The 15,248-nt window shown below is 33.6% G+C and overlaps 2 protein-coding genes across 2 annotated transcripts; both read left to right on the top strand.

Annotated features, from left to right (window-relative positions):
* Positions 1-9,478: 9,478 nt before the first annotated feature.
* LOC137922456 (larval/pupal rigid cuticle protein 66-like) lies at positions 9,479-9,926 on the top strand. Its single transcript, XM_068765452.1, has 2 exons — positions 9,479-9,490; positions 9,564-9,926. Exons 1-2 carry the CDS (start codon positions 9,479-9,481, stop codon positions 9,924-9,926), a joined length of 375 nt encoding a protein of 124 aa, XP_068621553.1.
* Positions 9,927-13,679: 3,753 nt separating this feature from the next.
* LOC137921971 (larval/pupal rigid cuticle protein 66-like) lies at positions 13,680-14,800 on the top strand. Its single transcript, XM_068764779.1, has 2 exons — positions 13,680-13,691; positions 14,432-14,800. The coding sequence occupies exons 1-2, from the start codon at positions 13,680-13,682 to the stop codon at positions 14,798-14,800; spliced, it is 381 nt and encodes a 126-aa protein (XP_068620880.1).
* Positions 14,801-15,248: the final 448 nt, after the last annotated feature.

Here is a 15,248-nt window from a genome sequence, read left to right as displayed (position 1 = left end):
GCCGCTATCTTGGCTATTCAGTATAAATGTTTCAATATAGTTCCGGACCAAAGGCGGATGAATTTTTTTAAACAAACTCTTTCGTTGTCCGAGTGGAGTAAAAGCTTTGTACCATTAAATCCTAGGTCATTTGTTTGATTCCCCGTAGATATTAACTACGTTGATGAGACGTCAAAAAAATTTACCCTAAACTAATGCGAAGTAAATATCTTCTCTATTTTACATCTGGCAAAAGAAAATTTATATAAAAAAAAACCTAATTTTATATTATTGCATGTAATTGTAACATATACATTTATTTATACATACATCAATGGATCTGTGTCGTAGTTACTTGCGATAGATTTTATAAGATACTAAAGGTTACCAAGAGAGCGACTTGAGAAGGCTATGCTAGTAGCTTCGCAGCGAGTTCGAATTAGAAATTAGAAGATCTGCAGAATCATTACCGGCCTACTCGAACAATAGTGGGCGGGATACATAGCTCGTGGAATTACGGGCTGCTGGTGGAAAAAAAATATAGCGAAAACACAAGCGATACAAACGATAGAATTAACAAAAAAAGTACTTGTAGTTTAAATACGATTAGTATTTGGTTATAAATATATAAATAATTGATCGCACCTAACTAAAATTTTTGAAGCGAATAGAAGAAGGATTCTTGTTGAAAACTTGTACTACTTGTTTGTTACATTAAGAGCTCAAACTATCTAATAGCTGTACTAACTTCGAAATATGTGGATGACGTTACGAATTATATTGTAAAGGAGTGAAAAGCTAATGCTGAAAGTTGTTGACATTAGGCTTGTATATATATACACTAACTGTGAGAGACACTACAATGCAATCATCGTTTCCGCCAAAGAGCCGATTGCCATAATCGCCACTCCTTGTAGGCAGGTTGGTGGTGATCACAGCGTGGTGTTGTGTTATGCAGAAGAAGCTTTTACTCATCCTCTGAAACTAGTTTTGTAAGCAGTGGAAATCCTCTTTAATTAATGCACAAAGTGTGAATTACATGAGATTGTGTCTCAGGAATCGAACCCGCGGGCTGTGATCGCAAGTCTCAGTTCACTACCGCTGGGGTACCATTACTAACAATACTAGTATAAGAATTAAATTCTAAAATATGTTTACTTTCATTATTAGAACACGTATAATACATTGTTATTAACGATAAAGATGTCACACAAATTTATACAGGCTGTTGAAAGACGTAATTGTATTTTCCAATTAAAAGTTTTAATTCAAAAGCTTATTGGGACCACAATGTAGAAGGACACTTCCGCTCTGTTTGACGTCTTTTTTTTAATTTTCATTTCATTGTGATGTTAATTCGGCCCAAAAACGTGGGCGAAATGGGAATTTGCATTAATTCACCTTTTTCACAAATTAACACTTTCATGGATTGAATTGCTAAAACCTTTGAGAAAATATGTTAATATGAAGGAGATGTTTTTATGAATAGATTGTGTTTCATCGCAAAACATACGTCTGTAAAATTTCTTCATTTTTAAAATTTTAAAAATGGAACGTTCTGATGACGCAAATAAAAATTTAATTTTATGAACAAAGTAATAACACTTAATGTTCTTCATATCGAACTCCACGATGTTTATCTATCTGTGTAATTATATAGCATGGCAATACGACAGCCTACAATCCTCTATGTCAAACTTAAACAAAAATATTGCGACGAAACCTATCATATCCGGGGTTAAATATACTGTAGATTAGTAGTTTTGTTATAACTAATTAAAATAAAAGTGTTGTGTACACGTCAAAAATATATATATCTAAATGGGTAATAACTAAAAAGGTACATATTCTGCGGTAATACTAACATTTATATGTTGATTTGTACACATACTTATATACATACATTTACTAATATACCATTAATAAATATATTATAATATTAATAATGAGCAGTGGTAGTCTAGTGGTAGAAAACTAAAAGGTCGCGGATTCGATTCCCGTGATACAATCTTGTATAATTTACACTTTGTGCATTAATTATATAAGAATGCTACTGCCCATAAAAAACTCTGCGATCGCTAACCCGGCCGCTAAGCGTGACGATTATGATATATCCCCCATAGATATCTTCGAGGGAGGTCTGTGACTTGCAGTTAATACAAAATTAAATAAAAACATCCAATTAGCACGGATTAGCTCGCACGAGTGAGAAGAAAAATGAAAGAAAAAATGTAATTATTGGATACATAATTAATCGACAATAAATATAATGAAAGTGTAATGTTTGTGTTTATTAGTGGCTTTGACCAATATATACTGCCCTCTTAACGGATTAACTTCAATTTCTTATTGTATTTACTAAGTAGTGCATAATATACTTTCTTAATTTGTATCGAACAAAATTACATTTGGAAAACCTTCATATTTGATGTATTTTATTATTTTATTAATTAAATGTTGAGCTATCAGAACTTTCTCAATTCGGCACAGAACTAAAATTAGAGCACAGCTCCGTCTGTATAACTCGACAATAATTATTCTATCGAAGTCAAACAATGTCGTCCGTGGCATTCAAATGAATTCGTCACAATAATTGTTTTGCCGCTTCATTTGAATTTTTGTTTCTGCCTCTTAAGAATGTAATCACTTTATTTCTGTTATTTCTATGGTATATTCATAAGCTGTGTATTCTTTAATGTCTCTTAAATAATTTTGGACACGTTTCAACTAAGAAAGATAAACCTGCTGAAAATCTTACTGTAGTCATTTTAATTATAATTGTTATATATTATTTATTGTTTAAATTAGCCATTATGATTGTTCTCCTCAGCTGATAGACGCCCACTACAAGATATAGGCTCAAAAATCGCCACGATAACTATTCACATTAAGTAAATAATGGAATTTGGAGATATTTATGAAATAATTTATTTTTGATCGGACAATTAAACGTATTTCAACTATTTGAACGCTGTTCAATCTTTTGCTCAATGTTTGGTGGGTAGAAAAATATTAATAACGTCGAATTTTATTTCGGTGTTCGAAACTGTCGTTTCGGATTGTCGGGCAGTTCCCGTGCGGTTCCCTGCGCCATAGCATCGCTACGATCGTTTTGTCGACTTCTAATTAAGTGCTTGTATTGTTAATTATTTTCACTAATTATTCGTGAGAAGCCGTGCTGAGTGTTGTTTTCTTTAAGACATTTGACAATATATTTTCTCGTTTCGCCATGGCTACCATTACACGTAGTACCTCGCTGCTGCCTCCAAGCCTGGTATTCCACCTTCCCAGGATGACAGACGTCGAAAGGTTAGTGGAGTCTTTGCTTTCATCAGACTGGGCAGTGATTTGTCATACTTATTCATCAAAAGTCCGCTAAATTATTAAACACCAGCGAATACTATCCTTTCCTCGTACAAGCGCCATCTTTTCGTAAATTTTTCAGTATGAAATTTTTTCTATATCTTCCACCGAATAGACTTGTGGCCTTTGTTGGAAGCATGCAGAAATAAATTGAGAATATATGTTATTGATTAGTCATATTGGTTTAAATTTAATTCTATGGAAATATTTATAAATATGATTTATCGATCCATAGACGAATCAAAAAAAAAATTGATATAGCCATTCGGATTGGCAAGTTGAAGATAGCAGTGAACGTCCAGTACCCGAATTGATAACGGTGATAATTTATTTGTGAAGTCTTCAAATTTAGCGTACTGCTATATGGTTATGATAAGACTGGTATATTGTATACGGTTTACTGTATTTTACAAGCCACTAGAAATTATTCAGTATTATTATGATGTAAAAGATTATTTTTAAAAATAGAACACTTATTTGTCAATTTTGTTTTAATTCAGGTAGTCGCGGATTTATTAAACCGCCCACGTGTATATGTATTTTTTTTCGTAAATTAAATATTTACATCTTACTTCTTATAAAGTAATTGTATTGTATTTTTGGTAGGTTTTCTTACAAGATTCTCCGAGTATTAATATTAAATATGCTGCAGACACGTGAGCTTCTACGGCAGAGATGTCCGCGTCAGAAATATGTTCCATACAGTCGCTATTTTCATTTGTCAGAATACTGTCTACGGACTTGCAATGTTCTTATATAAACGCATTGTTTTCCTCTGTAGTTCTGGCTATTTTTGTAAGACTCATAAATATTCCTATTTTTTTTGGCCGCGTGACAAATAATTACAGAGGGGTAATATCATATTCATATTAGGAGGTCCGCAGAAGAAACAAGATTACCGATGTAGGTCGAAGAATTGCTCGTGCGAAGTAGCAGTAAGCGGGGCACATTGCTCGTGCCCACAATGGCCGATGGGGCCCATTTTGGGTGGAGGTTTAGGGGCGTAAAGGCGTTTGTAAGGGGCGTCTATCGGCTGAAAAGTCTAACTAAGTGTTCACTTTATCGCTCGAACAACTGATGGCCGCTGGCGCTGAAAGTTTCTCGACTGGCGTGCCGGTAGACACGGCGTGGGTAGACACTACTTGATGGGCCGACGATATAGTTAAGAAAAAAAAAAGCCACTGCTATTATACAATACATTTTTTGAAGTTATAATAAAACTTTTAAGTTAAACGGTTTTTTGATACCCATGTTGTGGTGGTTGTGGATAAATATGTACCTAGTCCGCCATATTGGAACTGCGTCCATCTTGAATTTTAAATTTTGACATAATGATCGTGTTTTACTAGTGTAGCCCTTTCATTTGATACCCATATTGAGGGGGTTAAGTAAAAATATGTAATCCGCCATTTTGTATCGGCGGCCATCTTAGATTTATAATGTTATTGATTTTATAATATTGTATTGTCATCTAAATTAAATGTGTGTACCAAATTTCGGATCAATCTGACAACGGGAAGGTGCTTAAATTTCAATTTCTAATTTTGACCCAAATAAATTCCGTACGGGACGAACTAAATAAAACCGTTTAAAAAGTGCTGGCCCCTGAAAATTATTTACTGCACTGTTTATTTCGCTAAAAACATAACGTTTAAAAAAAAATTCGCTGACCAAAGAGTAATGACCCTACTTTAATATAAGCTGAATTAACAAGTCCACGTCGCTTTATTTTATAATCTGTATGATTCATGAATGAAAAGTGGAGAAACTTGAGAAAGCAATTTGTTGAGACAGAAGCTTAACGAGTTCGTTGACCTTTGACGAAGATTAATATTAAGTAATATTTTCGTAGTTAGGAAGTTATCTAATTCACCCTTTGCTTGTATAGGATAGGCCATGAACCTTCACTTTTGAAAACTTTTGAAAATACAAGAAATTTACTCTATGCTTTATGCGTCAAGGTAGAACTTCGGGAACGTAATTTCAAACGACACTAAAGGTTTTCAAAAACACGCCTGCATGTTTAAGCTATTGGAACCGAAGCCATTTCTTATCGAATGCTTTGTTTTAATTTAACACGTTTTTCACATAGCCACAAATAGTATGCTATACGCATTTCACTTCTTCTGGACTTCATGATGGCCTTTTTATGTCACCCGTCTTCAATACAAATTTTCTTAGAAACGTTTGTTGTACGACCACCATGCGTTAGGTGGCATTGTGGCTTTTTTTTTCATTTTGATGTCCCCCTCCTCTTTTTCTCTGGGGGCCCCCTGGTTAACATATTTATTTCTATTTCTTACAAGGCTTACAGTTTTCTATTTTAGTTTCATATCTTTTAATGCTCTCCTCAATTACCACCCTGTAAAATCTTAGGCAGGTTGGTCTTTTTTATTAATTGCCAACAATAACGGCGATAATTTTTTTTTTACTCCCTATCTCCAGGTCACATCCTATCCTGGATCTTTTGTATGCGGGACAGTTGACGATAAGGTGCATCACAATCCTGTCCTCCAGGTCACAAGTGCACGGGAAACTCTCCTCGAGCTTAAACCTATGCAGGTACTCAGAGAATTCCCCGTGCCCGATGTACGACAATTGGTGCCGTCTAGCTGAAAGCCACAACCGAATGACGTTCTAGTTTTTTAAATAACTCTCCGTTCCGCGTAGTGTTATCTTTAAACCAAAAGTTTTTTTTTTATATTATGGTCCACCCTGTACTATTCACATACCATTCACCTTACCTGACTTTAATATACAATATGGATAAAGTATATATTTTAAATAAATTAAAATTAATTCGTAGTATTTTAAACCGAGGTTACATCTCACGGGATAGCCATATTCGAATTTTCCGAATTAAAAGCTTAATGTCACATTTAATCTTACCTAGGCTTGAATTGGATTATAAACAGTTCGGTCAGTGGACCCTTATTCTGTTATGTGAATTGTATTTTTCTATTTATTGTACTTATTAATTTTTTGCATGTAACTTTGAAATATTACAGTATCAATCCAGAAATATTATAGAATTTTCGCTCTAACTCGTAACTCGCAATTTATATACAGACTTTTGAATGTATATGAATTATATAATGTATAAAGGATGAAGATGTAGCCACTTGTGTAAAATTAATAATTAATTTTAAATATAATTAACAAAAAAAACATGCTTAATATACAAGTGTATATTTACATTTTAAATATATATATTAATGTTAGGTCACATAAAAACCATTATGAAGGATCTAAAAGTATTAGCGACAAGAAATAAAAAATACAGTTCTTGAACGTTAATTAATAATACAGTTTTACAATTCTTTTAAAAGTCCCAAGAAATTCGGCTTTTTTATTGATACGCGTAACTCATTCCTCATAAATATCAATAAAATGATTAATTAAATAATTTCATCTTTGATTCCAATTGAGGTTAATTTCATTATTATAAATATCAAGTGGTTATTATATTTCAATATATTTCATTTTCAAACGTTCAGAATAATCGCAAACACTTTCAGGAACATATGTGCGAAAATCATGGGTCTGGTGTACTATGAGATAAAACATAATTCACAGGACCTTCGACGGGAATAACGCAGTAATCTAAGGACAATATAAAGATGAATAGTTCAAGCAAACGATATAATCCAGGATATCTTTTATTATATCTCGAGCCGCGAGCCTGCATATAATGTGCGGAGGATAGTTAGCAAACAAATACCCGGCACGGGTTGACTCGAAGTGGCTTCGTCGAGATTAAAGGGCCCTGCCACTTGAATAGATTCTGGGGACGCCATTCCCGATAGATGTCTGATTATCAATTCTATTTTGTGAAATCTCAAGTACACTTGTCCATTGTGTTTCTCTATTCGTAAACAACTATGTTTAGTATTATTTAGAATAGAATATTCTTAATTGTACACTTACTTGGATGAAATATTAATAGAAGTTATTTGAAGAAATACAATTTGGTTTTGTTGTCGTTGATGATATTATTATATATTTACTAATAGAGAAGGAATTGAGAACACTTATCTAACATCCAAGAATGATTTAATAGTCGTAATGTTAAGGATTGATAGACTAAATGTTTCAACATATATAAATAATTCTTTTTAAATGCACAAGTTTGAAAACATTGAAACATACTATATACGCGCCAAATACAACTGCAGCGAGTAATCTATGTTCATGCATAAAAATTAACTCCTATTTTATATTCTATTAATTGAGAACCACTATAGATTTTGATTAATATATATTAAACAACTTTTATTAAAACTTTACAGAATTTTCTTATAGAAAAATTTCGCTGTAAATTGAAAATTTAAAAAAAAATGTGCTTTTGAAACTGGTCAATAGAAAGTTCGATGTAAGTTTCGTTTTGAATTTTATTCAGTTTGCGAGAAAATTTATATTGTTGTTTATCAGCTGCATCAGTCTTTAGTTAAAGATTACAAAATTAATTTATTTATTTCATTTTTTAGCCCATAGACGTGTACTTTAAGGTAAAGGAGGGCTCAAAGATATTTATGGAAGGATATAGCATGATCGCCACGCTTGACAGGTGGGTTAACGATCGGAGTGTGGTGTTATGACACGCAGATGACACTGCTGCCCATCCTTTGAAAACTTACTTGTGGGCAGTGGCAATCTTATACAATTCATGCACAAAGTGTGAATTACATTTTCCATATTATCTTATATTCTCTGTGCAAATATGGATGGTAGATATTTAAAAAATGCCGGTTTACCATCTTCTCTACGGACTTACAGAAAACCAGAGTTATATAAAAAGAAAAATATGAAGCGTGTTTTATAAATATAATAATATTAACAATTCTTAAACGCGACCTTTTTGTATCTTATATTATTTATTTACGAGTAACACTGTTTAAATTAATTATATCTTAAATAGCAAGGGTCTTTTTAAAATAATGACATTATTATTATGCGTAAATTTTTATAAGAATTTTTTCCAATTTTAGAGACTTCATCAAATTGTAATGAAATAAAATTATGACAATTATTTAGATTTGTAATATTTAAATAATAATAATAATAATACGTTTGGCGTTCCTTTAGTGAAGATTTTGAAGTATGGGTGACTCGCAGACATTTGTACAATGTATTAATCGATTGATTCAATTCACATTTTAAAAATAAATAAGGTCATAATTTTATTTGAGAACAACAAGGCGTTTAAATTTCTAGCGGTATAGAAAAAGAAAACTTTAATGCGAATAATCACTAAAGAGCCTTATTTCATAACGATGCAGTTACAAATGGAAAAGCCGAGGAGCTTACATAGCAATTTGTTGAGACAATAACTTTAATGAGGTCGTTCCCATTCTGGGGTAAGGCGAATAAAATTTAGCTGTTCATTTTTCTCTATCTTTTTTTTGTATGGACTTGTATATGCTACATATTTTTGCGTATTTAAAACGTTTGATGCAAAGTTTCAAACTAGACACGAATTTTGAACAAAAAAAAACTTTAATAATTTTTACCAACGGCATTCTTATTCAACCGAATGAAAGAAATATATTATTTATTACATTATTATTAAATTTATCGTTTGTATTATCAAAAAAGAAAGGTTATGGCTGCTTTCTTTCTTCCAAATTTAAATATTGTTGTAATGTTCATCAAAGTGATCATTTCAGTCGTGGGCTACCCACAGTTGGACATAAGCCTCTCCCATAAATTTCAAATAGGAATCTCTTCAGCCTATCTTTACAAGGTCGTCTATCCATCTTGTCAGTGGTCGACAGTTGCCACTTGAACTCTTTAATTTTATTCCTTTATAATTCTAATTATTTTTTTAGTTTTAAAATACGACGTATTAAACACATTTCTTTTTCAATGTTCATAAGTATTATTTAATTTTATAACTTTAATTAGTCGTTTCATTCGTGCGAATCAATGATTGAGAAATAAAATTTATTTTAAATTTTGCTGTAAAATTGCGACGTGAAATTGACTTGACATTTGTATTAAGTTCCTACATATTTGTTATCGCGAATGTAAAAAGAGTTTATTTGGATCGTATAAATATCTGTTCTGGAGATACACAAAGTATCAGTCATACAGAGACCATCAAAACGGTTACAACTCTGATTGTAATATCATAAAAATGATTGCGAAGGTAAGTGATTCATCGTTTAATTTTACTGTGTGAAATTGTTAACGCGATATTAATTTTTACATTTTTATTACAGTTCCTTGTTGTGTTCGCCCTCGTGGCTGCTGTCAGTGCTTCTGATTACTCCGCCTTCTCTTATGGAGTTGCTGATCCTTACACTGGCGACTACAAGAACCAGATAGAGAGACGTGTCGGTGATAATGTCCAAGGCCAGTACTCTCTTCTAGAGTCCGACGGAACCCGCAGAACTGTGGACTACGCTGCCGGCGCCCAGGGCTTCAACGCTGTTGTGAGGAAGGACCCAGCACTGATCGCTGCCGCTCCATTCGCTTATGCCTCCCCTGCGTACGGATACAACTACCCATACGGATACGCAGGCTTCGCCGGGTACGGCAGCTACGGATACGCTTCCCCCTACGCTTACAGGCGGTTCTTCTAAGCAACCCTCTGTAATTAGCCTCGTTTGTAAATATACGATTTAACAAATATATAAATATATATACTAACAGCGAAACAGTTTTTATTATGAAACACCCATATGCCCTTGTAAGTATAAAATTATAGTACGTTGGTTATTCTACTTGTTGAATATTTTTATGACTGGCTATTAAAAATAAACAATCTTTGTAATTACGAAAATAGAACTCTTTTGTTGTAGTCGACATTACATAATTATGTCGTTTATTTTTTAAGTTAGTTTATTAAGTTTCTGCGTCATTATATATTTAACACGTGAACATTTTTGGTCTATATATTTTTTACGATTTTCGGTGCGGTCTCAATAAACTTGGCGTGGATTTTGGTGATGAAGCTTTATTTCGCATTTCTATTTACAACTATTTTTACGAGTTCAAAACTAATTTCAGCGATGAACTTCGTTAGGGATGTCCTTTACGAGCGTAAACTTGGTATGACAAATTTAGCGAATTAAGAATATTTTGCATGATCATTACTGCATTTAGAAGCTTTGTGTTCGATTGGTGTCTTACACTTGACTGAAGTTTAAAAACGGTGTCGTATTAAAGTGGTAAAAAGTGGTATTAAATAGAACGATGTAGTTGTGATTGCGTTCGAAAACACCTAAAGAGGGTAAAGCCCACTGCTTCTCAGTCCCATTGACAAAAAAATTAAGAAAAAAAAAACAATGTATCATAAATTGGATACTTGTTTCTGTTGTTCTACGTACTTTCATACAAACGTACACATACAGGACGATTGGTTACAGTTGCAAACGCTTTAAAGGGGTAAACGTAACTGACTAGCTGTCAATTAATGTATCATTCTATACAAAAAGGTTTTAGAAGTTATAAGTATCTTAATTATAATTTACTAAGAAAAGTGATATTATTAATTATTTTTTTACTATCTATCCTTGTAGACTTTGTACTGCCAAAAGACCTGTCGTATTGCAATAGAAAGAATACATTATATGTCATATTTCAGAGTAATCACTTTATACAGGGTGATTGGAAATAGGTATATAGCTTTAAAACTGATTAACTAACTTTACACTAGCCCCGCTAAAACTTTTACACCTATAAAGAATCACCAGATACAAAATAAGAAAATATTTTTTTAATCGGATTTTAACGTAATTTATGTTAAGAATTGCGATCAGTGTGCATTTTTGCATGTGTATCTTTGTAATAACATTATAAATGAATTAGTCATTCGTAATAGTATTAAAAACTAAATAGTCGTACAGTTTTCTTAATTTTATTCACTAATATTTCGTCTTTAAATGTCGGTTATATACTAACAAGAAATTTTAAACACGAAGTTTTTTAATTATAATTTTAAGTAAAAGTAAAATTGATTAAATCTTAGATATTCTTTCAAGTGACAACTTGACATTTATTTAAGCTGGAGGGAAATGAGATTTTCCTCCATAGTCTTGTAAATACATATAATACGCCCTTTGAGCTTACAATATTAAACTCAGCTGATTGACTTCTGATCGAGTTTCCGCTACTACAACAACTATTCCAACTCCTCTGCAATATTGAAGGAAATAACTTTTCAAGCAATATTTTAATAATCTATGAAGTAAATAAATTAAATAAGTGTAACTACCAAATTAAAAAATCAAACTTTAGTAACAAACGCTTTCCCATACTATCATAGTGTAGGCTCTGGCCTAGTGCCTTACCAACTTTGGACGAACCTTGGTCTCCTCCGAAAATATCACAAAAAAGGCTTTTAGAGGCCATGACATATTTGCAGCGGGTCAAACTCTGTCACAAACAAAGTATAACCAGTTCTGACACCTTACATTTCCAGGCATTAAGTATGATGAATTACTGATCTTGTGTCTATCACTCTTTCTCTATCTTCTACAACTTCTACCAGCTAATTTAGAGAAAGTATTAAGAGAGAGTATTGAGTATGAGAAGTACTGATGTTTTGTCTCTCTCCCTCACTACAGCTATTTTCCGCAACTTCTACCAGCTAATTTAAAGAAAGTATTAAGCTAATTAAGAGAGAGTATTGAGTGTGAGAAGTACTGATGTTGTGTCTCTCTCCCTCACTAAAGCTATTTTCTGCAACTTCTACCAGCTAATTTAGAGAGAGTATTAACTTCTTGTATCGGTAGGGGCCAAAAAAATACCCATTAGTTGATTTCAATCTTTAATAATAAATAAATCTTATAATCTAGGGTTCGCTATAAAACTATTTATATATTATGAATATTAAACACTCTTCTATAGAAAATTTAGTTTTTAAAGTTTGGCCATTCTTTTTATTAACGTGTACACGTATAAAGAGAAAACATATCTCGCTTAGTTATACTCGATATCCGTATTGAAGCATTACAATAAATAAAAAAATGTAAAATGTCATATTTAATAAAGAAAAGGTAAAGGTTAATAACAATCCTTTCACTTAAATTTATAGATTATAACGGTTACAAACATCTCTTTAAATTAATTATATTTAGGTTGAAGTCAAATTGTCAATAGTTTTTTTGTTTTAGTTCTGTAACCAAGAGACAATAAAACGATTTTGAGCGAATTAATACATACAGCACATAGACGCCCAGTACAAGGCACAGGCCTACCTATAAGATATCGATGGGACGATATATCATAATCGCCACGCTTAGCAGGTGCGTTGGCGATTGCAGTGTGGTATTTTGGTACGCAGAGGACGCCGTTGACCACCATCTAGAAACTTGTTTCTGAGCAGCGGCAAATTTATATACAATGAGTGTAAAAAGGGTAATATAAGATTTGTATCTCAGATATCGAACCCGCAACCTGCTATCGCAAGTCTCAATCATATATCACTGGTCTATCACTGCTCTTGAGATTTTTTTATTAAATGGTCTGAAAAGGTGAAACTGCAAATTTGCCGTCACTAGCAAATTCAAAAGAGAACGACTTAAAGAGAGACTCCTTTTTGTGTTTAGTGGATAAACGTGCATCGAATTAAGCAGTAAATACTTAAAGCAGTAAATAGCAGTAAATATTTATCTTTCTCCTTATATCGTTGCCCATGGTGACAGTTAACGACCGTCTATCACATATGTAGAGGACTTTCTTTGGGTTAGAACACGTAATCGGCTCTCAATTCCTTCTATAACTAAAGCTTAGTCGTGAATGGAGTCGAGGAGAGCGAATTAGGTTCTCCCGCTCTTGAGCCACTGCATGCGGTGTGGGCGGATGCGTCGGAACACTTAACTGAAGTCCAATATTCGACGTCCAGTCTTTGTAGATACCCATCGTTATCGAAGGCACAAACTCATGTAATAACGTTCCTGATTTATTATTAGCACTTTAAATTATGTTATTGACTTAATAAAAATTATTAATATGATGACATTTATAATGTATTTTGTAGAATTTCGAGCATTCGGATCTTCTATTAATATTACATCAGACATATATACAAATACCATAAACAGATGTCTCATAAACCTATATATCTAAGGTTAACTTTAAATAATTTATCTACAATATAAGACGTATATAACTGTTTCTTAAATCCTTGTTTAATATTTTATTCGTATAATCTCTTTATCGAAAGAACAGGTGCGTTTTAATTTGACATTTATCTGTTTCCTTCTTGTTCGATTCTCATTACACGTAAGGAATGCACACTGATTACATATATAAGTGTTGAATTACTTCAAGGAGTATCAGATTGTCAGACGTTCTACAAAGTGTAACAGCTTCACCTAAAAACTGTGAACATGATCGGAAAGGTAAATTTTAATCGAATAATATATAGACAAGTGACCATCACTGGTAAATTAATGCTTTTTTCTGAATAATAGTTTTGATGTAGTAGTATAATTATAACGTAAATAAAACATTAGAAGTGTAGCCGAGCCAAAGACGACTGAGACTTGCGATCTTAGGTCGCGAGTTCGATTCCCGGGATACAGTTGAAATATACAAACAAGTTTCTTGAAGATGAGCAGCAGCGTCCCCTGCGTACCAAAACACTGCGACCGCCAATCCCACCAGCGTGGCGACTACGATATGTCCTTCATATATATCTTTGGGTAGTTCTAGGTATTGCAGTGGGCATCTATGGCCACAAACGACGAAAGAAAACACAAAAATATATATTTTTTAAATAAACTTCGAACCTTGATTAAAAATAAACATTCGCGTAAGTATCCGGTCAAAGCATCCTTGTGTAGGAATGATGTTGGTGGGTATTAGTGACTAAAGATGATTTTTATCTGTGACTTCCTCTATTTTAATTTAGCAATGTGTATTCCCGACCGGCAAGCTACTAAAACTTCCAACTACAAGTAGGACAGGCGACCTTGTTAAGGTTACTGAAAGACGCTGAATGCAGGCGCTTTTTTCTGATCCTATTGGAAAACTATAAAAGAGACCTTTGTCCAACGGTGGACGTCTTATGGCAGATGATGACAAATGTTTTGTATTTATGTTAATGTGGCATATATATCTTAAACGGTTTCCTTTTTAGTTTATCCTTTGTTTCGCCTTGGTGGCTGCTGTCAGTGCTTCGGATTACTCCGCCTTCTCCTATGGAGTTGCTGATCCTTACACTGGCGACTACAAGAACCAGATAGAGAGACGTGCCGGCGATAACGTCCAAGGGCAATACTCTCTTCTGGAGTCCGATGGAACTCGCAGAACTGTGGACTACGCTGCCGGTGCTCAGGGCTTCAACGCTGTTGTGAGGAAAGACCCCGCCCTGATCGCCGCTGCTCCGTTCGCTTACGCCGCCCCTGCGTACGGATACAACGGATACAACCCATACGGATACGCAGGCTTCGCCGGATACGGTGCCTACGGATACGCTTCCCCCTACGCTTACAGGCGATTCTTCTAAACAACCCTCAACCTTTACTATTTTGTAAATATATGAATTATCAAATATATTTATATTCTTGAATATTTTTTGGTACATAATTTACTCATAATGCCTCAACACCTATGCCCATTGGAATTTACTGTTTTAATGTGTATGAGATGGCAGAGCCTTAAAGACGCTTAGCCTACACTTTGTAACAAATAAACTTGAGAACACTATTCGAAGCCTCAACTCTGGGTGATGCATTAATTACTCTACCGTATTTGTAGAGAGTATGGATACTCCATGAATTAGCTTGCGCCCAATGCATCCTAAACCTTACTAAGTGTAATCTCGAAAACATCACCACCTGTCAATAAACACATTCGCATTTTCATTTTGCTAATATTGTTGAAAATTATTTTCACGTCTTGCCAATCAAATTAGTGATGTTCATCATGACAGACGATAGAAACCCAGTATAAGT

This window comes from Battus philenor, unplaced genomic scaffold (assembly GCF_028537555.1).
Source record: "Battus philenor isolate CCGP_79_NKW_IND1 unplaced genomic scaffold, ilBatPhil1.0.hap1 SCAF_2, whole genome shotgun sequence".
Taxonomy (NCBI): domain Eukaryota; kingdom Metazoa; phylum Arthropoda; class Insecta; order Lepidoptera; family Papilionidae; genus Battus; species Battus philenor.
The sequence above is the reverse complement of the archived record's forward strand: the minus strand, read 5'-3'. Positions and strand labels throughout refer to the sequence as shown.